This window comes from Panthera tigris, chromosome D1 (assembly GCF_018350195.1).
Source record: "Panthera tigris isolate Pti1 chromosome D1, P.tigris_Pti1_mat1.1, whole genome shotgun sequence".
Classification (NCBI taxonomy): Eukaryota; Metazoa; Chordata; class Mammalia; order Carnivora; family Felidae; genus Panthera; species Panthera tigris.
The window spans coordinates 6,253,641-6,281,589 of record NC_056669.1 but is presented as its reverse complement, the minus strand read 5'-3'; the positions used below and the strand labels follow the sequence as shown (position 1 = coordinate 6,281,589).

The 27,949-nt window shown below is 40.5% G+C and overlaps 1 protein-coding gene across 8 annotated transcripts in view; it reads left to right on the top strand.

Moving 5' to 3' along the window:
- ALKBH8 (alkB homolog 8, tRNA methyltransferase) overlaps positions 1-25,428 on the top strand; it is a 63,569-nt gene extending 38,141 nt beyond the window's left edge. For 7 of the 8 annotated variants that reach the window (XM_007077675.3, XM_042957817.1, XM_042957820.1 and 4 more), the window contains 4 exons: positions 9,277-9,428; positions 11,954-12,210; positions 21,638-21,787; positions 22,908-25,292. In XM_007077675.3, coding sequence (XP_007077737.2) covers positions 9,277-9,428; positions 11,954-12,210; positions 21,638-21,787; positions 22,908-23,465 — 1,117 coding nt within the window. In that variant the 3' untranslated portion in view covers positions 23,466-25,292. Of the gene's footprint in view, positions 1-9,276; positions 9,429-11,953; positions 12,211-21,637; positions 21,788-22,907; positions 25,293-25,383 lie in introns of those variants that run through there. The other variant, XM_042957822.1, reaches the window with a different exon arrangement.
- The last annotated feature ends 2,521 nt before the right edge of the window (positions 25,429-27,949 follow it).

Below are 27,949 nucleotides of genomic sequence, written 5' to 3'. Positions count from 1 at the left end.
TGCTAGCATGGTATAATGAACTCCCCTCACCTTTCACCTAGATTTACCATTTGTGAACATTTTACCATGTGTACATATTATTGTACATATTATCATTATTATTATTGTTATTGCTGAGTCGTTCGAGAACAAGTTGCAGACATTATGATCCTTTACTCTTCCATGCCTCATTGCAGTTTTCCTAAGAGCAAATATATTTATTACATCAGGGGTTGGCAACCTATGGCTTGTTGGCCAGATTTAGCCCATAGCCTGTTCTGTGCAGCTCTTGAGCCAAGAGTGGTTTTTACATTTTTATTTTTATTTTTTTTTTTAAATTTAGGATTATTATGATTGTGATTATTATTTTGGTTTTTACATTTTTAAAGGGTTGTAAGAAACAAAAGCAACAGAGAGTATGTCACAGAAACTGTACATGGCCCTCTATGCCTCAAATATTGGCTATTTGATCCTGTTACAGAAAAAGTTTGCCAAACCCTATGATAGAAGGCTGCTGTGCAACTCAAATTCAGAAAACTCAACATTGATAAAAATACTCTTAGCACAGTCTTATACAAACCATCTACAGATTTTGCTGGTTGTACTTCATAGTTCAGTCCTGTCAAAGACTGCCAGTAGTTAAAGTAGCAAAAGCAGATTTTACTCAAACTGTTGCAGTAGGAGAAAAGGGACCACAGTATAGAATTTGCCCGGATTCCAAATACAACAAGGAAAAGTCAGGATTGATAGCCAAGGAGCTGGGATGGGGGTGGGGCAGTATCAGTAGGGGGAAAATTACGAAGAGGAAACGTCAGTGATGGGGCCAGAGCGGGGGGGCCGGGGGTGGGGGCACTTCTGGCTAAATCCCCATAGGATGCTTGCAGATCAGAGGTCACCTGGGGGTGCCAGTTGGGGAGTGAGGAATATGTTTGGTTATTGAGGACAATCAGATATCTAGAGTGGGGGATTCTGGTTAAACTGACTCAGCAGGATTCTTTCTAAAATTGGGCTCTTGCCCAAGGATGGGGTTGAATCAGGCTCAGAGAAGGCCAACTAAAGTTTGGTCAAGCAGAGGATCTTTCCTAGTGGTTTATAGTACACTTCCCCTCTGATCTGGGATCCCTCTGTGAGTTCACAGTGTCCTTCCCCTCTGATCTGGGACTCTGCCTATGACATGCTAACTTGTCAGTTCTCTTTAGTCTTCTTTAATTTGAAACAGTTCCTCAACTTCTCTGTGTTTCATAATTTTGGCATATTTAAGGGGCCAGTTGTTTTCTAGAATGTCCCTCACTTTGTTTAACTGAATCTAATCTCAAAGAAATGGGTTTATGCACTTTTGGTAAGAATATATCTTTAGTCTTGAGAAGGGAGACATCATACCATTAAAATTTACTTATATTCTACTTAAAATACTGCTGAGTTCTTCACTTACTAATAATGTCCTGCTTGAAGATTTTAACTGATTCCTTTTTATAAGAATTCAAGGAAATGAACATGTAAATGAATTTGTAACCTGTATTGAATGTGAACCATAAGAACGGATGGCCTGATTTTGTGCAGTGAGGCTTAAATTTACCTGATTTTTTTTTCATGGCCATCTAAAATATTTTCACTTACAGTAAATGAAAAAGGTGAGGTGATCCAATGGCTTCAAGTATTCCTAGAATTTTGAGAATATTCACATTTTCTTTTTTTCAGGTTTAAGCATTTTTACTGTTGGTAACGTTTAAACTTCAGAGCAATGGTATTTCAGCAAATACAAAATGAAAAATGACTTTTCATAAGCCTGTGTTATAAACATATTTTAATCTATTCTGGGTGATGGTACAGATTAATTCTCCTAAACATCATTTTGATCACATTATTTTCTCATCCAATGTATATTGTGCTGTTCATTGTTAAGAGGAGTTATCTCTGCAAGATTGACCAGAGGGCAGTTATGTCTGCCCTCAAATGTTACTTACAAATTCTTAATTTGATCTAGTTCAGCTTTCCTATTCTAGTCACCATGCTCTTTACAGCAGATGGGCAGCACATAGGTCAGATGTAGTGGTCAGGCGTGTTCTCTTTGGCTGGGGTAGTGGTGGTATGTGTGGTAGCATGTTAAAAAATTGTGTACATAAGAAAATCAGGTGCTTTCACATAAAAATCTGAGTCTTCAGCGTCCTTTGAAAGTTGGGAAATGTGAGGCTCCTGGGTGGCTCAGTCAGTTGGGCATCCAACTTCGGCTCAGGTCATGATCTCACAGTTCATGGGTTCGAGCCCAGCATTGGGCTCTGTGCTGTCAGCTCAGAGCCTGGAGCCTGCTTCAGATTTCTGTGTCTCCCTCTCTCTGCCCCCACACATGCTTTGTCTCTCTCTGTCTCTCAAAAATGAATAAACATTTACAAAAAAAATTAAAAAAAAAAGAAAATTGGTAAATGTGACAACAATGGGCCCTAGCAGCCCTTGGCCATGGTTTTATTAAGTCAGTGGCCTTCTTTAGATGAGGCGGACGTTCTCAAGTTCTCTGCAGTTCCTGCCTGGTTCTGTGGTTCCCCACACTGAGGCTGAGCATCACCCGTCACTTACCACTGTGCTTGCACTGTTGTGTTTATCTTGTGACAGAGTCACCTGAAAACTAAATAGATCTCGTCTGTGTTACAAGTAGAGAATGGAAAGCTAGAATGGGTGGAAGAGAACACTTTGTTGTTTTGAAATGAAACAATTCCAATGTGTTTAACGGCAAACGACGCATTTCTTTTTATTATTATTATTATTATTATTATTGTTTTTAATGTTTATTTATTTTTGAGACAGAGAGAGAGCATGAACAGGGAAGGTCAGAGAGAGAGGGAGACACAGACTCCGAAGCAGGCTCCAGGCTCTGAGCTGTCAGCACAGAGCCCGACGCAGGGCTCGAACTCACGGACTGTGAGATCCTGACCTGAGCTGAAGTCGGATGCTCAACCGACTGAGCCACCCAGGCACCCCACCAAATGACACATTTCTAAACAAGCCCACCTGCTTCATGAGGGTATTTGACTACCTGGGGAGGCCCTTATTTATACATTTCTTTGATTCTTCTTTTAAATTACTTTTGGAGCATTTTCTTTGTGCTGGCCCTTGTGCTTAGAGTTTCACACAGTTTGCTGAGTTAACTCATCCTGTCGCAGTGGAAAGTTTGTTCCGTGCTTTGTCCCATTTTTAAAGAAAATTGGAACATAAAGAGGTTATGGAACTTGTACAGAGTCATAGAACCATTAAGTGTCAGAGCCAAGATGAGAAGCCAGGCAGTCTTGCTTGAGGATCTGTGCCCTTAACCTTGATGGTCCAGCTGGACTCGATTGCTCTCTTTCCTCCGAATTTATACGGTGCCCTCTGTACCCTCTAGCCTTTCCACTTGCGCCAGCCCTCAGTGCAGTAGGCTTCCTTTCCTTTGTTTTTAAAATAGAGCTCAACCTTGACTTCCTTTATAATTTATAAAACTTCTGGGTACATTAGCCTGAAATAATTTCTCCCTTAAACTCCTAAAGATTGTTTGATCCTTGAGATGTCTCTTCTATTGAACTATTATTTAAATCTAAAAAATGTTTTTATCTTTTTATTTAAGATTTTTTCAACTAGATTATAATTTGAGTACAGAAGGAAAAAAAGGATGTTCAGTACTGTTTAAAGAATCCATTCTTGGGGCGCCTGGGTGGCTCAGTTGGTTAAACGTCCGACTTCAGCTCAGGTCACGATCTCGTGGTCCGTGAGTTCGAGCCCCGCGTCGGGCTCTGGGCTGATGGCTCAGAGCCTGGAGCCTGCTTCTGATTCTGTGTTTCCCTCTCTCTCTGCCCCTCCCCCGTTCATGCTGTGTCTCTCTCTGTCTCAAAAATAAATAAAAAAAAAAAAAAGTTAAAAAAAAAATTAAAAAAAAATTCATTCTTTAAAAAAATATTTTTTAAATGTTTATTTATTTTTGAGAGAGGGACATACAGAATGTAAGCAGGAGAGAGCCAGAGAGGAGGAAAACACAGAATCTGAAGCAGGCTCCAGGCTCTGAGCTGTCAGCACAGAGCCTGATGCGGGGCTTGAGCCTATGAACCGCAAGATCATGACCTGAGCCGAAGTCAGATGCTTAACCGACTGAGCCACCCAAAAGCCCTAAGAATTGATTATTCTTAACCTATGGATTACCCATTGTGGAAAATCTCAGAAAAGCAGTTAAGTATTGCTTGGCCTTTGTCTAAGCTTTAATTGTAGGCAAGTGAAGTAATTGACTTAAAAGAGCCATAACTGGATAGAACTGGAGAGTGTTATGCTAAGTGAAATAAGTCATTCAGAGAAAGACAGATACCATATGTTTTCACTCTTATGTGGATCCTGAGAAACTTAACAGGAAACCATGGGGGAGGGGAAGGGGAAAAAAAAGTTAGAGAGGGAGGGAGGCAAATCATAAGAGACTCTTTAAAACTGAGAATAAACTGAGGGTTGATGGGGGTAGAGGGGAGGGGAAAGTGGATGATGGGCATTGAGGAGGGCACCTGTTGGGATGAGCACTGGGTGTTGTATGGAAACCAATTTGACAATACATTTCATATTAAAAAAAAAAAAAAAAAAAAAAAGAGCCATAACAGAGAACTACTTAGTCCTCAATAGAGAAATTTACTTGCTAATAAGAGTTTCAAGATACTCATTGTACTAAAATATCTTGACTGCATTTAATACCATAGCTTTAATCATTTTCAGCTATCAGGGTAACAATCATATAAAATCAGGCAATGATTGCTTGCTTTTGCTTCTAAAAAATTGCCTTCAGTGCAAGCTGTTTTCCAAGAGCCACTCTCCTAACTTGTTTTATGAGACCAGCATTACCCTGACACGAAAACATGTCAAGGACATTACAACAAAAGAAAATTACAGACCAATATCTGTCATAACAGAGATGAGAAAACATTCTTAAAAAATATTAGAAAATCCGATTGTATGAGATATATAAATACATCATGACCAAGTAGAATTTATCCCTGGATTGCAAGATTGGTTTAACATTTGGAAACCAAAACGTGTAATTCATGACATTAAAAGGACAAAGGAGAAAAAAAATATTTAATCATCTTGATTGATGCAGAAATTGTATTTGACAGAATTCAGCATCCATTCATGATAAAAACTTGGCAAACTAGGACAAGAAGGAAACATCTTCAGTCGGATAAAGGCTATCTGTGAGGAACCCACAGCTAACATTTTATTGAATGGTGAAATATGGAATGCTTTTTCCTAAGATTCTGAACAAGGCAGGGATGTCTGCTGTCACTACCTCTATTGAATATTATAGTGGGTGTTTTACATAGTATAGTAGGTCAAGAAAAAGATGTAAAGATTATTGAGATTTGAAAGGAAGAAGTAAAACTCTTTATGATTGTGGATGTAGGAAAATCCTAGGAAATCTAAACAAATGTTAGAACTAAACCGTGAATATAGTAAAGTTGTAGCATACTAGGTCAAGATTCAAAAATTAATTTTTGGAAAATGAAATAGAATACTTAAAAAATTTTAAAAAATATCTATTTACTTTTGAGACAGAGAGAGAGAATTGGGGAGGGGCAGAGAGAGATGGAGACACAGAATCCAAAGCAGGCTACGGGTTCTGAGCTGTCAGCACAGAGCCAGATGTGGGGCTTGAATGCAAGAACCACGAGATCATGACCTAAGCTGAAGTGGGACGCTTAACCAACTGAGCCACCCAGGTGCCCCTGAAATAAAATTCTTTTTAAAATAGCATCAAGACCTGTAAAATACTTCGTTTTAGTACCCGAATTAGTTAATTATGATGTGGTTTAAAAAGATATTAGCCTGGGAATTCTGATTCTTTTTTAAATTGAGATATAATTCACATATAAATTGCGTTAGTTTCAAGTGTACAACATAATGATTCTTTATCTGTATGTGTTGTGAAATGATCATCACAGTAAGTCTGGTTAACATCCATCACCACATGTAGTTACAGGCTTTTTTTTTGGGGATGAGAACTTTTAAGATTAACTGTTAGCAACTTTCAAATATACAGTTCAGTGTTATTCACTGTAGTCACCATGTTATACACTGCATGCCCAGGATTTATTTATGTAACTGGGAATTTGTACCTTTGACCACTTTCACCCATTTTACACGGCTCTGCCTACCCTGGCCCAGCCCCACCAGCCCCACAGCCACCAGTCTGTTCAGCATACCTGTAAGGTTTTTTAACAATGTTTATTTATTTATTGTGAGAAAGAACACGAGTGGGGGAGGGGCAGAGATAGAGGGAGGGAGAGAGAATCCCGAGCAGGCTCCACACAGTCAGCACAGACCTCTATGCAGGGCTTGATCTCACAATCAAGTGAGGTCATGACCTGAGTCAAAATCAAGAGTCAGATGCTTAACCAAGTGAGCCACCCACGTGTTCCAAGTTTGCTTTGTTTTTGTTTTACATTCCATGTATATGTGAGATCATATGGGATTTGTTTCTCTTTGCCAGACTTATTTCACTTAGCATAGTACCCTCGAGGTCCATTTACATTGTTGCAAATGGAAAGATTTCTTTCTTTTTTATGGCTGAATAATATTTCATTACCCTTCCCTCTCCCCTACACACACACACACACACACACACACACACACACACACACACACACACACACGTTTTCTTCATTCATTCATTGATGAGCACTTAGGTTGTTTCCAAGTCTTGGCTGTTGTAAGTAACGCTGCAGTGACCATGGACTGCAGATATCTTTTCAAGTTGTTTCCTTTGGAAACAAAAAATCCAGAAGTGAAGTTGCTGGATCATATGATAGTTCTACTTTTAATTTTTTGAGGACCTTCATACTGTTTTCTGCAGTGGCTGCACCAGTTTATATTCCAACCAACAGTGCACATGGGTTCTCTCTTCTCTGCCTGCTCGCCGACACTTGTAATTTATCTTTTTGGTAAGAGCCATTCTAACAGGTATGAGGTGATATCTCATTGTGGTTTTGATTTGTATTCCCCTGATGATGAGTGATACTGAACACATTGTCATGTACCTGTTGACCATCTGTATGTCTTAGGAAAAACGTCTCATCAGATCCTCTGCCCATTTTTAAATGGACTGTTTTTTTGCTATTGAGTTGTAGGAGTTGTTTGTATATTTTAGATACTAGCCCCTTACCAATATAATTTGAAATGTTTTTTTTTTTTTTTCATTCTGTAGCTGGCCATTTCATTTTGTTGATGGTTTCCTTCACTGTGCAGAAGGTTTTCAGTTTGATGTAGTCCCAGTTGTTTATTTTTGCTTTTATTGCCTTTTGAGAATTCTGGCTCCAACAACAAATTGAAGAAACAGTGTAACAGTGACAAAATGAAAACAGAGCTGAAATACATTATTTTCACTTCAGGATCAAATCCATTTTAATGATATAGTTGAACTTTCTCTTTTTTAGGTATGTAGAAAAAAACGTATCTGGCTCTTAGTAAAGAGAAATCAACACATTAAGTATAAAATTATGCTTTTGTATAATTTGCTCAGACCTTTGAGGCTTAGCACATTCTCTCTGAATGTAAAACCCACCTCTATAGGGAGATAAACTTGCTAGGGTAAATCAAGCAGAAAACTTGGCCTCAGATTTAAATCTTGGGGCACCTGAGTGGCTCAGTCAGTTAAGTGTCTGACTCTTGATTTTGGCTCAGGTCATGATCTCATAGTTCATGGGTTCAAGTCCCACATCAGGCTCTGTGCTGATAGTGCTGAACCTACCTGGGATTCTCTCTCTCTGCCCCTGCCCCAGGTTGCTTCCACTCTTTCTCTCAAAATGAATAAATAAACATTTTTTAAAAAAAGTTTTAAGTCTTAGGAATAACTTAACAAAGGATATGCAACACATATACACTGAAAATTATGAAACACTGCTGAGAGAAATTAAAGAAGACCAGAAAGAACGAAGAGATAGAGATGCCACGATCATGGATAGAAACTTAATATTGTTCAGAGGTTGTCCCAAGTTGATCTAATGTTTCAGTGTAATTCCAGTTAAAATCTTAAGACTCTTTTTATATAAACTGATGAGCAGATTCTAAAATTTATAAGGAAATAGGAAGGATCTAGAATAATCAAAACAATCTTGAAACAGACGAACAGTTTTGGAGGATTTATTTTACCCAGTTTTTAAAATTTACTAAAGCTACATAATCAAAAGAGTATAGTGTTGGTGTATAGACAGACCATTGGGGCAGAATACATCCACATATATAAGATCAGTTGATTTTTGACAAAGACCCCAGTATAATTCAGAGTGGAAAAGACATTTAAAAAAAATTATTTTTACTATGAAATTTATTGTCACATTGGTTTCCATACAACACCCAATGCTTATCCCAACAGGTGCCCTCTTCAATACCCGTCACCCAGCCTCCTCTCCCTCCCACCCCCCCATCAACCCTCAGATTGTTCTCAGTTTTTAGGAGTCTCTTATGTTTTGGCTCCCTCCCTCTCTTACTTTTTTTTTTTCCCCTTTCTCTCCCCCATGGTCTTCTGTTAAGTTTCTCAGGATCCACATATGAGTGAGAACATATGGTATCTTTCTCTGCCTGACTTAGTTCCCTTAGCATAATACCCTGCAGTACCATCCACGTTGCTGCAAATGGCCAGATTTCATTTCTTCTCATTGCCACGTAGTGTTCCATTGTGTATATAAACCACAATTTCTTTATCCATTCATCAGTTGATGGATATTTAGGCTCTTTCCATAATTTGGCTATTGTTGAAAGTGCTGTTCTATCCTGTTTTTCAGTCTTTCTTTTCAACCATTATCTGTCCTTATTTTAAGGTATGCATCTCTTATAATTGACATAGAGTTGGACTTTATTTTTTTAATCCAGTTTGACATTCTTTGTTTAGTTGGATATGTTAGTCCTTTTACGTTTAACGTAATTGTTGATTGGATTTAAATGGGGTTTTTTTTTGTTGTTTTTTTTTTTTTTTTTTTTTTACTGTTTGTTTCCTCTTTGCTCCATCTGTTCCTTACTTTTTTCTCTCATAATTGGTATTAATTAAATATTAGTTATTCTGTTTGTATCTCTTGAATAATTTGTTAGTTGTACATTCTTTTAATATGATTACCCTGAGGATAACTTTTTAAAAGATAGAGACTTCTATTTTTTGTTTTCTCTACAATGCTTAACAATTCAGGAAATCCAGTAGATGTTTGCAATAAATTCTTCTAAATTTGCTCTGTTCCCTTACTGTTTTTAAAAGGACCTGAAATACTTTTATGAATGCAGTGTTAAATAAATGATTTTGACTGTCGTTTTTAGAATCACACCCAGAAAATTTGATACCGTTCAAGCATCCAAGGGTCACAAAAGTGGAATTATCACCAGTGATGTTGGAGACTTAACTTTAAGCAAGAGGGGAATAAGGACATCTTTTACATTTAGGAAAGTGAGGCAAACACCTTGTAATTGTAGTAAGTATATAATTTTGGTTCCACTGTACAATGGAGTAAATCAAGTGTAAAAATCTTTTAAAGTCCCATTAGAACCAAGGAGAGCTCGGTCTTAACTTCACTAAGGGTATTTTCCATATTTTGCTTAGTGTTGTACTTAATGTAGATTTTTCTTAACCCGTCCCCATTAGAGTTTATATTCCTTGAAGGCAGGGAGTGCATTTTATTCATCTTTATTTTTCCTAAATATAGTAATTGAGCATAGTTGGATGCCGAATAAATATTTTATTTATTGGAGTCACACTTGTAGGATATTAAAATATCACTTATACAAAAATAGTTTTTATTGGAAACAGCTTGTCTTGTTTCTAAATTACTTCTCATTAACCCAGTGAGGAAGTTAGAGATGACAGATTGTTCCTTAGTAAGTAGGTAACTCTAGGGGGATAAACAGTGGTTTGTGTTTTGGTCAGTTTGGAAATCTAGAAGGGAATAAAAGAAGTGCTCAAAAACATGTCAGGAGTATGTTATTTCCACTTATCTATACAAGTACATCATGACCTGTATTTCTTAGACTCAGTGAATAAAAATCCCTTTCATTTTGTAAATAGTATCTGTTAGAAAACTTGAAATTGCTATATTTGATATCTAGTGAAACTTCAGATTTTTGTTTCTTTTGCTAAAAGTGTCATTGCTACCTTAAAACATCAAAATTTTTATCAATTAAAAAAAAAAGCTTATTTAGTATTTGTTGAGTGTCTAAACTGCCAGTAGTTTTATTTATTTTTTTATTAAAAAAAATTTTTTTTAATGTTTATTTATTTTTGAAGAAGGGAGAGAGCATGAGCGGGGGAAGAGCAGAGAGAGAGGGAGACACAGAATCGGAAGCAGGCTCCAGGCTCCAAGCTGTCAACACAGAGCCCGACGCGGGGCTTGAACTCACGAACTGCGAGATCATGACCTGAGCTGAAGTCAGATAGGCGCCCCATAAACTGCCAGTAGTTTTATAAGATACTGAAAAATAAAGCATGGCTCATGTTCTCCAGGAACTGAAGTCTAGTTGGAAAGGCAAGCCAGTTTTCTTATGCAAATGTTTCTTTGTTGTGGACATTAATTAAAAGTAAGGCGTATTGTAGAAGCTCTGAATGTATATTCAGTTTACAGATGATTTTCACGTTCAAGGCCATCTTTTAGACACTCTTTGTCAAAATGTGTGGGTTTTTAAGGATAAGGGTTGCTCCTCCCTTTAGCTAACTTAGATGTTCATAATTTCCAAGAGAATAAAAATGTTCCTAAGATCAGTTTAGGATAATTCTAATGTATATTGTGTCGGATTCTGATGTGACCAAGATAAGGTAACCTGTCTGTTTTCACATGTACATTTTAGAGCCCTCAGGCTTTCTGTGGCTGCTCTTTTCTGAAACATCCACATAAACTGTTTAGAGCTCCACCTCACACATTAGCATAGATGAGCTATCTCCTGCCCCATTGCTCAAGGTTCAGCACCGTCTAACTATAGGCAGGGAGAATTCCTGAAGCCGTGAACACTGCAGCCCAATTCTTAGCTGCCTCACGATTTCTGATTATTTCCTTTGTCCTGACTGTGGTTTCTCCAGGGACACCACTCCTTTTTCCTTTATTTTCCAGAATAAAACGATGTGTATCATGGACTTTGGCTGAAGATAAAGGGAAATTATAGGACAGCAGAGAACAGACAAGGATTTAAAATGAGTATTAGACATGATTGCAGAGAACAAAAGACAACTTCAGAATTTAGTTAATTAGAATAACAGTATATCCTAAATTTCCTTCGTCATCTTGACTTGATGGTGTTCTCCTTGGAGTTTGCTGATTCGACTGAAGGAGGCGACACCTGTAGTCACTGAGAATGTGGGCTCCGGCGTTCCCACCGGCTGGGTGCAGTTCGGGCTCTATGACTTGCCATCTTTGTTGCTTGAGGATTGCTATTTGATGTTCTCTGCTTCAGTTGCCTCATCTGTAAAGTGGATGCAATAGTACCGGCTCATGATGTTCCTGTGAGAACTGAGAACACACATATAAACTGTTTCAAAGAGTGCTCGTTTAAATGCCTGTGATCATTACCAAATGATGCCCTTTGCTCCTAGGGCTTGTTTTTCTGAGGGTCTGAGGGCCCCAGAAGTCCTATCTCCTCTGCCCACCAAGAGAAAAACCCTACATCATGTTAGATCAGCTAAATTTCTTCTGTTTGGGCCAGGCCCATCAGGAAGCTTTCCTGAATGAGAGGACCCTTAATCCTGAGTGGTGATAGGCACCTGCATTATATGGCCTGCAGACTTGCAGTCATTTCTGTCGCACATGGATTTTTCCCCTTCTGTGTATGTTAGACCCTTGCACATATAATTAGACTTGTTAGGTACCAGCTATTTTTAAACTGATAAATCAGAGCCTGCTTAGCCCCCGTCACCAAATTTGGATTGATTTGCTTGTTCTTTTAAGAAAACATGATACCTTATGAATCACTTGGATAAAAATGAAAGGTTTTTATTGCTTAATTTTTGCATTAGGTTACCCTTTGGTCTGTGACAGCCAGATGAAGGCAACCCCCCCATCGTTTCCAGAGAGCGAAAGAGAAGCCTCACAACTGGAGCAAGAGTATGTCCACCGAGTCTATGAGGAGATTGCTGGGCACTTCAGCAGCACACGACATACCCCTTGGCCGCATGTGGTGGAGTTTTTGAAAGCTTTGCCCCGTGGTTCGTTAGTGGCTGATGTTGGCTGTGGAAACGGAAAGTATCTTGGCATCAATAAGGAGTTATATATGGCAAGTAATTGTTGCCTCTGGCTCTCTTTTGCTTTATTTGTAAGGGTTGTTAGCACCTTCTGCCTTATGATATAATGTTGTTTGTTGATAAGGCCATTACAGAAAAGTTATAACCAACAGATGGAAAATTAATGAGCACTCATTCTTATTTATTCCCTGAGAATTTGTGGGCATGCATGCCATTATTTGTAATTTCCCCCTTCCCTTTCCTTAGATTTTGCTTCCTGAGATTATTTTATCAGTAATACTATCTTATATCTGTAAAACTCTTTACAGGTCAGAAAGGATATTTACATTTTTTTTAATGTTTATTCTGAGAAAGAGCTTGCAAGTGGGGGAGGGGCAGAGAGAGAGAGAGAGGGAGAGAGAGAGAATCCCAAGCAGGCTCTGTGCTGTCGGCGTAGAGCCTGACATGGGACTCAATCCCATGAGCCATGAGATCATGACCTGAGCGGAAATCAAGAGTTGGACACCTAACTGAGCCACCCCACGTGCCCCTGGAAAGGATATTTATAGAAGCCATTTGCTTTGCTTTGATCCTCCTAAATATGAGAAAGTTAAAGCAGGTATTTTCTGGTTTTTTTAATCCTTTTATTTATTTATTTGTTTGTTTATTTACTTACATCCAGTTTAGTTAGCATATAGTGCAGTAATCATTTTAGGAGTAGAATCCAGTGATTCATCCCCTACATATAACACCCAGTGCTCATCCTAACAAGTGTCCTCCTCAATGCCCTTTGCCAATTTAGCCCATCCCTCCACCCACAATCCCTCCAGCTAACCTCAGTTTGTTCTCTGTATTTAAGACTCTCTTATGTTTTGTCCCCGCCCTGTTTTTATATTATTTTTGCTTCCCTTCCCTTATGTTCCTCTGTTTTGTATCTTAAATTCCACATGAGTGAAGTCCTATGATATTTGTCTTTTTCTGACTAATTTCAGTTAGCATAATATACTCTAGTTCTATCCACGTTGTTGCAAATGGCAAGATTTCATTCTTTGTGATTGCTGAGTAATATTCCATTGTGTGTGTGTGTGTGTGTGTGTGTGTGTGTGTATATATATGTATGTATATATGTATATATATGTATATACACATATACACACACAATGGAATATTACTCAGCAATATACATGTATATATATGTATACACACACACATATACACATATACATACACATACATGCACACACACACACAACACATCTTTATCCATTTATCTGTCAATGGACATTTGGGCTCTTTCCATATTTTGGCTATTGTCGATAGTGCTGCTATAAACATTAGGGTGCATGTGCTGCGTTGAAATAGCACTCCTGTATCCTTTGGGTAAATACCTAGTAGTGCAATTGCTGGGTCATAGGGTAGTTCTATTTTTAATTTTTTGAGGAAAAAAACTCTGGAAAATACTGTTTTCCAGAGTGGATGCACCAGTTTGCATTCCCGTCAGCAATGCAAAAGGGTTCCCTTTCTACACATCCCCACCAGCCTCTGTTGTTGCCTGAGTTATTAATTTTAGCCATTCTGACTGGCGTGAGGTGGTATCCCAGTGTGGTTTTGATTTGTATTTCCCTGATGATGAGTGGTGTTGACCATCTTTTTAGGTGTCTGCTAGCCATCTTGATGTCTTCTTTGGAAAAGTGTCTATTCATGTCTTTTGCCCATTTCTTCACTGGATTATTTGTTTTTTGGGTGTTGAGTTTGATAAATTCTTTATAGATTTTGGATACTAACCCTTAACTGATATGTCATTTGCAAATATCTTCTCCGATTCTGTCGGTTGTAAAGCAGATATTTTCATCTGGTTTTTTACTAATGAAGAAACGGAGGCTCACAGACTGTATTCTTCCCTAATGTTGTAGAATTAGGGAATATAACTGGGATTTAAACCCATGCCTCTGATGCCAAATCTAGTGTGCTTTTATTCATAGTAGGAAAATATAAAGGTTACTATTTATTGGTGCTTACTGTTGAGGAAACTAAAGCTTAAGTAGATTAAAAAATGTGACTGAGGTTACAGTGCTAGGCCCAGAATCTGAACTCACCTGTCTCTTATGCCAGGGTTTCTGTTTTCAGTTGCTGTAATTTACTTTTTCTAAGGTCGACTTTTTTTTCTCCTATGCTGGGAAGTAGAAAGTTCTCCCTGCACTAGTGCATTATTATAAATACATCAGCGCTGCTCTGGGAGGACTGAAGCTTCCCTTTCTCAAACTAGGGAGGGAGGACTAGAGTGAGGACAGTAGGCGAGGAGAATGAGAGCCATCTACGCACACGGGCTACTGTAGCACATCAGATTGTGCGTAATGTGTTTGCACCTCATCCTTGACATCACACACCTATGTCAACAAAGTAAGTTACTCCTGTGCTTGAGGAAAGGTTTGTGCATTAAGAGATAGAAGCATAGCTTTTCATCACGATAAAATGTTAGTAGTTGTATATTGTCATTATGTTTAGATGAAGTTTTAGTTTATAAAGAGAAAGATCGAATGAATTATGTTTTTTCATGTTGAAGAAGTAGGTTTTGATATGCCACTTAAAATCAAAGTGATATTTCTGATTTTGTAATCTTAAGGCACTGTCCAAAATGTTTCTCAATGAGCTCTGCTTTTGCACTTTCTTTTTTTTTTAATGTTTATTTATTTTTGACGGAGAGAGTGACAGAGCATGAGTGGGGGAGAGACAGAGAGAGAGGGAGACACAGAATCTGAAACAGGCTCCAGGCTCCAAGCTGTCAGCACAGAGTCCGATGCGGGGCTCGAACTCACAGACTGCGAGATCATGACTTGAGCTGAAGTCGGATGCTCAACTGACTGAGCCACCCAGGCGCCCCTGCTTTTGCACTTTCTTGATGATAACCCTTAACTTTATCTAGTCAGGCAGCATCTGTGACCAAGAAGCTAGGTTGAAGTCAACCACACTGACTTAGTCATGATGATAACATTATCCTGTTACAATTGAGAAAAACGACTTCTTGGTAAACTGAGGTATAAATCTGAAGCTATTCGAGAAGGAATATATTTAGAAGAGTGGGAAACCCACAAGTACCGTTACCTTCCATTGCTCGTATTCATTTAATCAGTGGCTGTCCGCGTGTATTCCTTCCTGTCTGCTATTCCCAGAGCCTCCTGCACTGTTTGACTTCTCAGGAAGGCTCAGTAAGTGTTGGTTCAGTGAATGAATGAAATGTACAAGTCTGGTTGGACTTACAGTTTTCATTACACCAGAAATGAAATTATATACAATATAGGGGAGCCTGCTCTTGTAAGCTGCTGAGGCTCCAACCTGTGTATTTGAATGTACTTTGAGCAGCTGTCTTTGAGCCTGAAAATATGTATGTTTCTTGACATTCATGAGGAAATGTGACCCGAGACATTCATTCTAGGTATTAAAACATAGGATAGTCTCAGAATTTAAAAAGTCATTAATATTATTAGTACATACTTCCTTAATAAAGCACTTTATTTATTTATTTATTTATTTATTTATTTATTATTTTAAAATTAATCTTTGTGACAGAGAGAGAGAGACCGCATGAGTAGGGGAGGGGCAGAGAGAGGGGGAGACATGGAATCTGAAGCAGGCTCTAGGCTCTGAGCTGCCAGCACAGAGCCCAATGTGGGGTTTATGAACTCATGGACCTTGAGATCATGACTTGAGCCAAAGTCAGATGATTAACCGACTGAGCCACCCAGGGCCCCTAAAGTACATTTTGAAATAGTAGCTTAAGCTCTCTTGTAGATACTTTTGTAAACTGCTTTTCATTTTTTATAACATCATCGGTTACTGTTCATTTCTGTCATCAGCACTAGCTGTTGTCTTTATTTTCAGAGTTAAATTTTGTAAGCAAAACTTGAGACCTTCAAGAGATTTATTGCCTTTATAATAGTACCAATAAGAGGTCAGACAGTATGAACCCAGAGCTCAGCCTGACTCATCCATTGTAGGGACTTTCTTGGCTGCTTTAAATAGTCTGGATTACAAATATAAGAATAACTCCAGGAACCTATTTATAATTAGAAGAATTGGAGATATGTTTATATAAACCTCTTCTGCACGTTTCTGGTTTGGTTTGGTTTTGTGTTTTTAAAATTTTTTTTTTTTTTTAACGTTTATTTTTGAGACAGAGAGAGACACAGCATGAACGGGGGAGGGGCAGAGAGAGAGGGAAACACAGAATCGGAAGCAGGCTCCAGGCTCTGAGCCATCAGCCCAGAGCCCGACGCGGGGCTCGAACTCGCGGACTCCCATGACCTGAGCCGAAGTCGGACGCCTAACCGACGGAGCCACCCAGGCGCCCCTGGTTTTGTGTTTTAACTGTTGACTACGCCAATAAAGGAAAGAACAACTGTTAACATCGACAGGTTCCTCCCGTGAGCGGAGTACTGTGCTGTGTGTTCTCACACAATGTGGGAGACTGGCATTACTCCCTCCATTTTACAAATGGGAAACCGAATGCTCAGTCAGGCTATGACAGGCTCATGGTTACATGGTCTCAGGACAAGTATTGGAGCCTCATCTCCAGCTGCACAGTCTGTACTCTGTGGCATTCTGCTAAGAGAGATTTAGAAAATTAAAAAAAAAAAAATTATTTATGTGGAGGGGGGAGGGGGCGGAGAGACAGAGGGAGAGAGGGAATCCCAACCAGGCTCTGTGCCTTCAATGTAGAGCCCAACGTGGGACTCAGTCCCACGAACCATGAGATCATGACCTGAGCCCAAATCAAAAGAGTCAGTCATTTAACGACTGAGCTACCCAGGTGCCCTGAAATCATGTCTGTTTTGTTGTCCACTTACTTGGCACGTGATAGAAGCTTATTAATGGTTTGTTGAATGGTGAGGAGCAAACCTGTGAATTCACCCTCAATTTCTTACATGGAAAGCAGAGTATACACAATGCCGAGTTGTGTAATCTTGAAGGAAATGCGACAACATCAAAGTGGGTGGGCCTTCACCCAGAGTAATGTACCTTGAGGATACAAGGATCTCTCTTTGTATCTAGACTCTGGGATGCGAGTTTTTGTCCACTCTTTGTTCCATATAATAATAATGATAGCATTTGCATAGCCCTGCTGTGGTTAGTGAAATATTTAGTTTACATCATTTTGTTTGATTCTCATATGAACCTTGAGAAGTAGGCATTTTTATGATGAGGAAACAGAAGTTCTGAGATACCATATGGCTTTCCTAGGTTGTTCGCCTAGTTACTGCTGGAGCCACACTTCAGCTCGCGAGTTCCGAGTGCTGTTTTCACTGTGCTGGACTGACTTTGACTCTTCCCTGGCTCTCTCAACTGTGTACTGCCCGTCTGATCTCCCTGTAATTGCTTGTTTTCTTAGTAGTTTTAAAAATGTTGTATTTTCTAAGTAATAAAAATAATGTAGCTGCAGTTCCGAAGATGGAAGGAAAGGTGTTTACCTATAATCTTAACACCCTAATAAACCAGTTTGTTGTGAGAAAGATCGTTCCAGTGTTTTCCTGTAATGTTTATATCGTCATGAGTGTGTGTACAGCTCAATAACTCATTTGTATTGCTTCATATTTCCATTTTGCTGTGTGGCCTTACATGGTTCCCGGACTTTATGATGCTCTTTGAGTTTACTTGATGGTTCCTCATGTTCAGTGTGAAGTTGTTATAAATAACACAGTAATGAGAATCTACCCTGAGAAACACTGTGACAAGAAGGAAGAACGCGGCTTTTTGGAGTGAGAGATGCCCAGGTTTAAATCTCTGCTCCGCCGCTTAACTATCTTACTTGAGCCAAACTACCTACGCGCTTTGAGAGGAGGTTTCCTCATCTGCAGTGTAGTAACAGTACCTGACTCAGGGTGTATCTTCGCGGTGGGTACATTAGCACAGAGAATCTGCTGAAAGATTTGGCGGGTGCCCCAGTAAAAGGCCCCCCCTTTTTTTTAAATCCTGTTTAGCTTTTTCCATATGTTGGATTATTTCTTTTTTGGGGATGAATTTTTAGAAGAACAATTATTGGGTCAAAAGTTGTGAACATTTTTATCTTCCTTGAAAAGCGGTGTGCCAAACTGCTTTTGAAAATGGGTGGAGTCCATTTGTAACCTCACTAGCACTTTTGAGAGCAAGTTTTGTTACTGCCGTCACCATGGTGTACTGTGGTTTTAAAATATTTTTGATACCTTCGAGGGAGAAAAACGAGATCTTGTTTTCTAGTTTGCCCCTTTGATTACTAGTTTGAATACTTTTTCTTTTCTTTTACCAGCCCTTCCAGAATTGCAGGTTTAACGTTTTGTTGGAGATTTTAAAAATTATAAACAAGTTCAGGCACTAGGTGGCTCGGTTGGTTAAGTGTCTGACTGGATCTCAGCTCACATCTTGATCTCAGGGTCGTGGGTTCAAGACTTGTGTTAGGGCGCCAGTCTGGGCGTGGAGACTACTTAAAAAAAATAAGTGAAAAAAAATTTTTTTAAGTATAGAGGAGTATAAGCACACATTTTAAGCCCAACCTGTATGTGTTTTTATGTCATTGATCTCCATCTGCCATACAGCATTAACAGAGCTTTATGTGAGTCTTTTAATGAATGCTAGTATTTATAATTAGGCCATTTTCTGTCATATTGTTGACATTATGCAACATCATTAAGGAGAATTTCAAGTACTGGGTACTATCTTTGGTATAAAAACTTAAGGAAATTTAAAAAGAGAAAAGAGAAAAAGATAGTGATGACTTGACTGTAGTATATGAAAGACTCAGGCCAGTTAAGTGCAGGATGAAAGTACTGAGCCAGGCACGAATCACGTATACGCTACACCTGATGCTTTGTGACTGAGACTGTCCCATCCCTCACACTGCCACACAGGGGCACTTTGTACAGGTAACGGTAGCAGCCTGGCAACGGGAAGAAGGACATTTCCTCTTGTTTTATTTGGCTGCTCTTCTCCGTGTTCTGCTTTATCTATGGTTCTTGGGTAATAACTTTCTTTCCATGTTGAGCTCTATCTCCTGGTATTTGTTCTGTAGTAAAGTTGCACTTTTTTCCTGTCGACTTTCAGCTAGATTTATAGCAATCTGTCAGGGTCGGACATACTTGAAACTAATGATTCCGTGAACTGAATTTTATTATCAAAACAGTGGCAAACTCTAGAATGTAATATGCATATTACTTCAGTGGTGTTGTCATCTTGATGTTGTCACTGCTAGCTCAGTGGTATAGAATATGGGTGAAAATAAATACAAGGAATAATAAAGCACTTAACATATCTTACATAGTTAAAGACAGCAATCATTTGGGAATTCGGCCCCTGTTATTAATGGGCCTTTTGTACTTTTTCATTTTTTTTTTTTAATTCATTTTGAGAGAGAGATAGAGAGGCAGAGAGAGAGAAAGAGAGCGAGCGAGTACAGGTTGGGGGGCAGAGAGAGAGGGAGAGAGAGAATCCCATGCAGGCTCCACACTGTCAGCACAGAGCCTGATGTGGGGCTAGAACCCACGAACCATGTGATCGTGACCTGAGCCCAAACTAAGAGTCAGTTGCTCTACTTACAGAGCCATGCAGGCAACCTGGGACTTTTTTGTCTTAAAATATATCAAAGGGAAATTGCTATATTTTACCTCTAGTGTGGTACCTTTTATTATGCTTCAAAAATAAATGCAGCTCTGGGATAGAATATAGAAGCTGTTTCATACCAGTTAGAAATTGAGCAAATTCATATTAAGTATGAGTAGCCTGGCAGTGTCCATTAACTTAATAAGAGTTATTTTGAGGGGCACCTGGGTGGCTCAGTCGGTTAAGTATGCAACTTCAGCTCAGGTCATGATCTCGCGGTCCATGAGTTTGAGCCCCACATCTGGCTCTGTGCTGACAGCTCAGAGTCTGGAGCCTGCTTCAGATTCTGTGTCTCCCTCTCTGTCTGGCCAGGCTCTGTGCTGACAGCTCAGAGTCTGGAGCCTGCTTCGAATTCTGTGTCTCCCTCTCTCTCTGGCCGGGCTCTGTGCTGACAGCTCAGAGTCTGGAGCCTGCTTCGGATTCTGTGTCTCCCTCTCTGTCTGGCCGGGCTCTGTGCTGACAGCTCAGAGTCTGGAGCCTGCTTCGGATTCTGTGTCTCCCTCTCTGTCTGGCCGGGCTCTGTGCTGACAGCTCAGAGTCTGGAGCCTGCTTCGGATTCTGTGTCTCCCTCTCTCTCTGGCCCTCCGCCCGTTCATGCTCTGTCTCTCTCTGTCTCAAAAATAAATAAGAAAAAACGTTAAAAAAAAAAAAAACCTTAAAAAAAAGAGTTGTTTTGACATGAGGACTCATGCTCCTTATTCTCACATAGACCAAGGGAACCCTAACAATCAGTGCTCACTGCATCAGAAATTCAGATGAGTAAACACAAGGTCGAGGTGGCCACTGCTATCTGATGAAACCTGCTTTCACATTTCTTTTTCTTTTTTGTAGAGAGTGAGTAAAGAACTGTCTGGGGATAATTATTAATTAGTGGTTTAACCTTTCTGATGCCCTGCCCACCTTCCCTGTCCTCCCTCATTTCACGTGTGCACACTGCGTACATGCTCTCTCCCTCCCCTCCACACGCACACACGCACACACATGTGTGCACACACATGGTGCCCTCAGAATCAAACAGCAAAACTGAACACAACAGTAACAACCAAAGTAGAGAGGAGAGAGGCTGCCGAGGTGCCCAGATGCTTCCCGCAGAAGCAGACACAGGCAGAAAGGCACGTGAGGTCCCCGCCCAGGGACATGAAGGGAGGCTGCGAGCTGCCTTCATGCTGCCTTTCCCTAGGGGCGGTTCGCTTAGACTGCAAGGTGTAATTAGATAGCACTTGACAGATTTTGAATTCAGCACTTCATTCCTGATTTATATGGGTTAGGTGTTTAGCAGAACAAGACTCAATAGCTTTAAAAAATGAAATAAGTTATTTTACTTTTTTGTTGTTTTGGGGTTTTATTATCAGATTGTACAGTAATACGTACTGAAAAGTAAAAAGAAGCAGGCACAAATCCCAGCCACCCTCTTGCTATCTGGGCCAGCACAGTATCGTTGGTGTAGTGATGAGGGACATCTGTAGGTCCCCACAAAGGACCGAATGTCTGTGTTTACAGAATAGTTTCGTTTTTATACGTGCGATCTCACATAAGGATCCAGGTGGATGATCGATTAGAGGGCAGTTAGGCCTTTCCATTTGTACTGCTGCCATCTTTATACTAGTCGTTTTCTTTCCGTTCGCTACTTTGAGCTCAGTCTGGTACCTGGTAAGATAGTAAAAGCTGCCCTCTACACGACGGAATCTGACTTTGTGCCGGCTGTAAGAACTGGTAAACCCTGGCTTTACCCCGCTTCACGGTGCATACGAGGTCTGCGCCCTCACTTTATGGTAATGAAGAAGCCCAGTGCTCTTAATTTCCCATGACGTTTAAACAAGGGGTTGTGAGATTCGCTGCTTCTGCCTGTTACAGATCGGTTGTGATCGGAGCCAGAGCCTCGTGGACATCTGTCGAGAGCGGCACTTCCAGGCCTTCGTCTGCGACGCGCTGGCCGTGCCCATCCGCGGCGGGGCCTGTGATGCCTGCGTCTCCATTGCTGTTATTCACCATTTTGCAACAGCGGTGAGTGCTGTCTCTCTCTCTCTCTCTCTCCAAGACCTTGTGGCTGTGGTGGCAGGAAATGCTCATGGATTTCACCCACGTGGACCCTATTTTAGCTTTTCTTTTCTTTCCCTTCTCTTTCCTCTTATGTGGTTTGCCCCCTTTGCTGAGAAAGCGCGTGGAAGGAGGTGAGGTGCCCCGCTGCGGTGGGCCTCTGCCCTCTGCCCACCGCCCACCACCTGCCCTGAGCCTTCCTCATCGTTGTGTCCTCGAATCCGGGGCCACGGCGCTCCGGCTGTCAGGGGCTGGAGGCGCTCATCGGCCCCGCGCCTCCCCAGCAGTCTCTCCTCGGCCTCTGAGCCTCTTCTCTGTCCGTGCCCCACCAGCCTTTCCCGGCCCTTCTCCGCAGCCCTGACGCCTGCGTCCTCTACTTCCCATTCTGCTTTTCTTCTCTTCTCAAAATTCTGGTATTTAGCTGCTGGTGGTACGTTACTCATGCTTTTAGTTAGGCACACAGGTCCCTAATTTTAAAATGAGTGAATTTAGGGGCACTGGGGTGGGTCAGTTGGTTCAGTGTCTGACTCTTGATTTCGGCTCAGGTCGTGATCTCATGGTTCGTGGGATCGACCTCCACATCTTCCTGTCTCTCTGCCCGTCTCCCGCTTGCACTGTTCCCCCCCCCCAAAATAAATAAATAAACTTTAAAAAAATAAGTGAATTTAATATTTTATATTTTTCTTAAAAGAAAACAGAATCTTATTTTTCCTGTGTGTGGGTGGTTTCTCCCTTAATCTCAGCGATAATTTTATAAATCGCCCTGTGGTGGCATTACCAGCAGTTCCCACGCACCTTGTGACTGAACTGAACGCACGACAAAACCAAGTGGCAAACCCTCTATGCCTCTATTTTATTAACACAAATAAAAATGTCCTTTTCCTTATTTCTTCAACACTTTTTCCCCTCAGAAGATTTCCCGTCTCTTTTTTTTCTTTTTTGTTTTTTATTTTATTTTATATTTATATTTTGGTAGATTTTCTGAGCTGTTCATCGTAATGAAAAGCAGTGCTATCGCCAGTCCAACTTCCTGTTTCCTCTCTATCTCCTCTTGGCTGATAAATGGCAATGTGTGTTTTTACCGTAGGAGCGCAGAGTAGCCGCTCTCCAAGAACTCGTTCGACTCCTGAGACCTGGCGGGAAGGCACTTGTTTATGTCTGGGCAATGGAACAAGAATATAATAAGAAGAAATCCAAGTATCTTAGAGAAAACAGAATGAGCCAGGGGAAGGAGGAGGAGGGCAGCAGCGATACGCCAGGCCCAGAGTTGCTTGTGGAGCAAGTGCCTGACACAGGCCATAAGGAGCCAGCCTGTCAAATGCCCTCCATCAGTGACTTCCAGGAGGGAGGGCGGAATTCAAGGGAAGTTACTAATTCCAAGCTCCCCGTTCACACTAATAGGACTTCTTTTCATTCTCAAGACGTACTGGTTCCCTGGCACCTTAAGGGCAACCCTGGGAAAGACAAACCTGCTGAGCCGTTTGGTCCGGGAGGATCCCATGACCCAAGTCCTGTGTTTCATCGTTTCTACCACGTGTTCCGTGAGGGGGAGCTGGAAGCCGCCTGCCAGACTCTGAGTAACGTCCGCGTCCTGCGAAGCTACTACGATCAGGGGAACTGGTGTGTGATTCTTGAGAAGGTCTGACGTCTCTGAACATACACACCGGAAAGAAAGGCTCAGCTTTATTTTTTAAAGGACTCTAAATTTACTGTCTTTTTAAAGAGAAAATGTGTGGAAAAGAATCAAAGAAAGGAGAACGCCTGAGAGAAAATTGGAAGTAGAGATTAGTTAGGATACATTTGGGCTACTAGTATGGCCATTTTATCCATAAATGTGGGAACGGTTCTCTTAAATAGGGAGGCATAGGGATGGATTTTAAAAGTGACTGAAGTAGTTTGTGAAGTTTTTGGGGTCCCAGGGTAAGCATGCAGCATTCTGAAGACAAAGTTTTGGTATTAAGGTTACTCAGCGAACTAAATCATGTAGAATCTTAGTGATGCAATCATACAACATTTTAATAAACAAGTATTTCTGGACAGTAGAGAATTGTCTGAAGACTTTGACTCTTAGCTCTGTAAAGTCACAGACGATAACCTCTCCCCCCTCACCGTCCTAACGCAGGCTTGACACGTAGTAGGTGCTCAGTAGAATTTCAGCCCATCAGATCGTTCATCCCACAAATACTTACAGAACCCCTACTATGTATTTAAGTACTGTGAGTGGAGCTGTGAACAAGAGTGAAAGCTCCTGCCCTCCTGGAACTTCCGTTGTGGAAGAAGGACAGCCGGTATGCAAATGAAATTGATCCAATGTGCCAGGTAGTGAGAAGTGAAACAGGACTTGGAGGTTTTCCCCGGGAACAAAGGATCATTTCCAAAGGGCTGCGGTAACCACAAATCCTGACTGTAGTTGGTTACCGAGAATTAGTTGGTATTCCTGATGTATTGACCAGGTGTTAAAGGCAACCCCAGTGGGCTCTTATAACTCTTTTGTTTAAGTAGCAAAAGTTAGAATGGTCGGTCAGACTTAATTATGGCCTCACAGCCATAGCTGTGTTGTCACTACCGGGTGTCTCCAGTTCCTTCATGGTTTGTACCAGTCTGGGCAAGGTCAGCAGTTTTTGCCTCCAAATACTTCACACTCAGTCAACTTACCACTCAGGTCAAGTTTCCAGGAAGAACAAAGGTAGAAAGTCAACCGTAGCTCAAATGATCTCGCAAAAGGAAAGTACTTTTTAAAACATGCATTGCTTTTATAGCAGTTATGCTTAAGACTACTTCAAGAAAAATTGCTTCCTGTGAACGATAACGCCCAGACAATTGTGTCTGTTGTTATTGTTGAGATGTTTATTTTCCAGCGTCAAGCTTTCTGAAACTGGCCTTGATGAGACGACAATTATTTTTGTCATGGAATCTTCACTGCAAGATTATAACTGTTCCCTCCAGATGAATGTATAAGGTTCATGATCTGAAAAGACAAATTATGGGGCTAAAAAAAAGCAGTTTTATTCTGACAGAAATTCTAGAACTTCACATTGCAATGTGAAGCTCAGCTCCTGCTAATAACTTTTAAAATCTAGATGAAATGGGCGATTTTCAAGGAGGATGCAAATACATGAACTCAAGAAGAGGCAGAAAATGGAAGGTGTTGAAAAAGCCGCATAGGAATTCAGAACTTGGCTCTTGATTCAGACTGGAAATTGAATTCTCGATCTGCCATTAGTTTTAGCTGGAGACTCTGGACAAACTCCCTCCCTTGTCTGTGCTCCAGTTTTCTCAGCTGTAGTGCTGGAGGAGTTGTTCTGCAATTAGCTGGGATAACAGCTCTCAGAGCAGTGCAAGAATAGAGTGTGTGTGCGTGAAACATGTTTATTATCATTAGTCCTAGAGAAAGCCCTCAAGAGTTTCAGGAATTGAATGACATCAAATCTAATTTGTTAATTGTGTATTAAAAACCTATGGTTTTACTGATTTTTTTTGTCTTTTTGCTTGTTCTTATTAGTTGCAACAGATACATCACAATTTCGTGCTATGATTGTGGATTTCTCTATTTTTCCTTCCAGATCTATCAATAATTATAAGGCAGAACTGGCAGGAAAATCCCAATGTCCATCAGCAGTAGAGTAAGTGAATCGAATGTTACTACCTAAGCAGTGGAAGTGAATAAATCGTCTTCACAAGGTACACTGTGAATAGATCTCAGGATCATAATGCTGAGTAACAAACCCCACAAAGTAAGACCATACAATTCCTTCAGAGTGCAGGTGTCTCTGAGACTCCCTTCGCTTCTGACACTGACTGCAAGTTCAGGGGCTCCCAAGAGTATCCTCAGGTTTGGTCATTTGCTAGAAGGATTCACAGGACTCACTGAAACTGTCATACTCATGACCATTGTTTATTACAACAAAAAGCTACAGATTAAAATCAGCCAAGGGAAGAGGTGCAGGAGAGTTACACGCATGGAACTTTCTGTTGCCACCTCCCGGTGATATCTGGATGGAGCTGACTTCTCCCAGCAGTGGGTAGGATAATACACATGGAGTGTTGCCAACCATGGAGGCTCACATGAGGCTTGGGTTCAGATTTTTAACTGAGGGCTTAACTACACGCACATGGTTGACCACCCATATGGCTGACCTTTCATCTCTAGCTCGTCTGGAGGCCCCCCCAGGTAAACAGATCCTTTTCAGGCAGGATATTGCAAAGGCTTAGAGATTAACTCCCAGGAGCCTAAGACAAAGGCCAGACCTCTTCTTGGATAAGGTCAACTCTACTACACAGTTTTTTTTAAGTGAGAGTTTATAAACAAGCAATATTATACTTTTACAAGACTGGATAATAGTGAACTTTTGAAAGGAAGGAGCGAGTTCAAGGCCTTCTGGGGTGCTCACAGTTTATTTCTCGGGGTGGTATGTACATGGGCGCTTGCTTTGTGTTAATTCACCAACATTGAGTGTGTGATAAAGCACTTAGGATTTGTTACCTTTATATGTAATATAAACTTCAAAATTTAAAACAGTTTGTAAAAGAAAGTTCTAAACATGCAGTGAAATATTTTAAATATTAAAAAAAATTCAGTGTTTTTTTTTTTTAATTTTGAGGGAGAGAAACAGAGTACAAGTGGGGGAAGGGCAGAGAGAGGGAGACACGGATTCCAAAGCAGGCTCCAGGCTCTGAGCTGTCAGCACAGAGCCCAATGTGAGGCTTGAACACATGAACTGTGAGATCATGACCTGAGCCGAAGTCAGATGCTTAACTGACTGAGCCCCCCAGGTGCCCCAAACCAAACTTTTTTTTATGAAATAATCTCTACACTCACCATGGAGCTTGAACTCATTACCCTGAGATCAAGAGTTGCATGCTCTACTGACTGAGCCAGCCAGGCACCCCCTGTCAATTATTTTTTAATTTTAAAGATTGTGCTTTTAGTGTTCTGTTTAAGAAATTTTTGCCTAAACCAAATCACTAAGATTTTCTTTTATGTTGTCATCTAGAAGTTTTATAGCTTTACCCCTTACATTTAGGTCCGTGATCCATTTCAAATTAAGTTTTGTATACATGTTGTGAGGGTTGGCTTACCTTTCTGCATGCTGCTATCCAGTCGTTCCAATATCATTTTGAAAAGATTATTCTTTTCCCCAAGTGAATTGCTTGACACCTTTGTGGAAAACCAATTGGCCATACATATGTGGATCTATTTGTTCATAGTTTTTTTTTAATCTGTGTGTCTATTTTATGCCAATACTGTTTTGGCTACTATAGCTTAATAGTAAGTTTTGGAATAAGGTTTCCAACTTTGTTCTTCTATGCACTTAATAACAGCTTCAAAATACACAAAGCAAAAACTGATGTAAGTATAGAAACATAGACAAATGTATAATTATAGAGGGAAATTTCAATAATTGATAGAACAAGTACCTAGAAAGTCAGTAAGGGTAGTATTAACCTCAATCTTATTGGCATTTTAGAACAGCCCAGCCAACAACAGCAGAATACACAAGAACATTTACTAAGACCATCTTCTAGGCCATAAAACAAGCCTCAGGAATTTAAAAGTATTAAAGTCATACAAAATATCCTGTCTGGACACTGTGGAAATAACCCATAGATTCAGGAAGAATTCAAAAGGGAAAACAAAGTATTTTGAACTGAATGAAAATAAAAGCACAGCCTATCAAAATTTGTGCACAAAAACAAAAGTATACCAGGCTTGACATTGCTGTCCTTAGAAAGACCTGCTTAGAAGGTTAGCCCTTAGCTGGTGTCCGTGAATTTGGATTTCAGGGCGTGGGATTCCCACTGCCCTAACTGATAAGAGTAGCTCCCTGTGCCTAACATGTTTCTACAAACGCTATGGTTTATGCCGAACGCCTGCTTCCCTTTTGGGAGTCTGGAGTTGGGCTGCGTGCCAGCAGAGAGTGCCTACGTGACCAGCTCTCAATAAACATGGGCGCTAAGTCAGTAGCTTCCCTGGTTGGCAGCATTTCATGCTGGAGGGATTAGGCATGTCCTACGTGACTGTACTGGGAGAAGACTCTTGGAATCTTATGCCTGGTTTCCCCTGGACTTCGTCCCATGTGCCTCTCCCTTTGCTGACTGAGCTGTGTTTTGCTATGATAAATCTTAGCC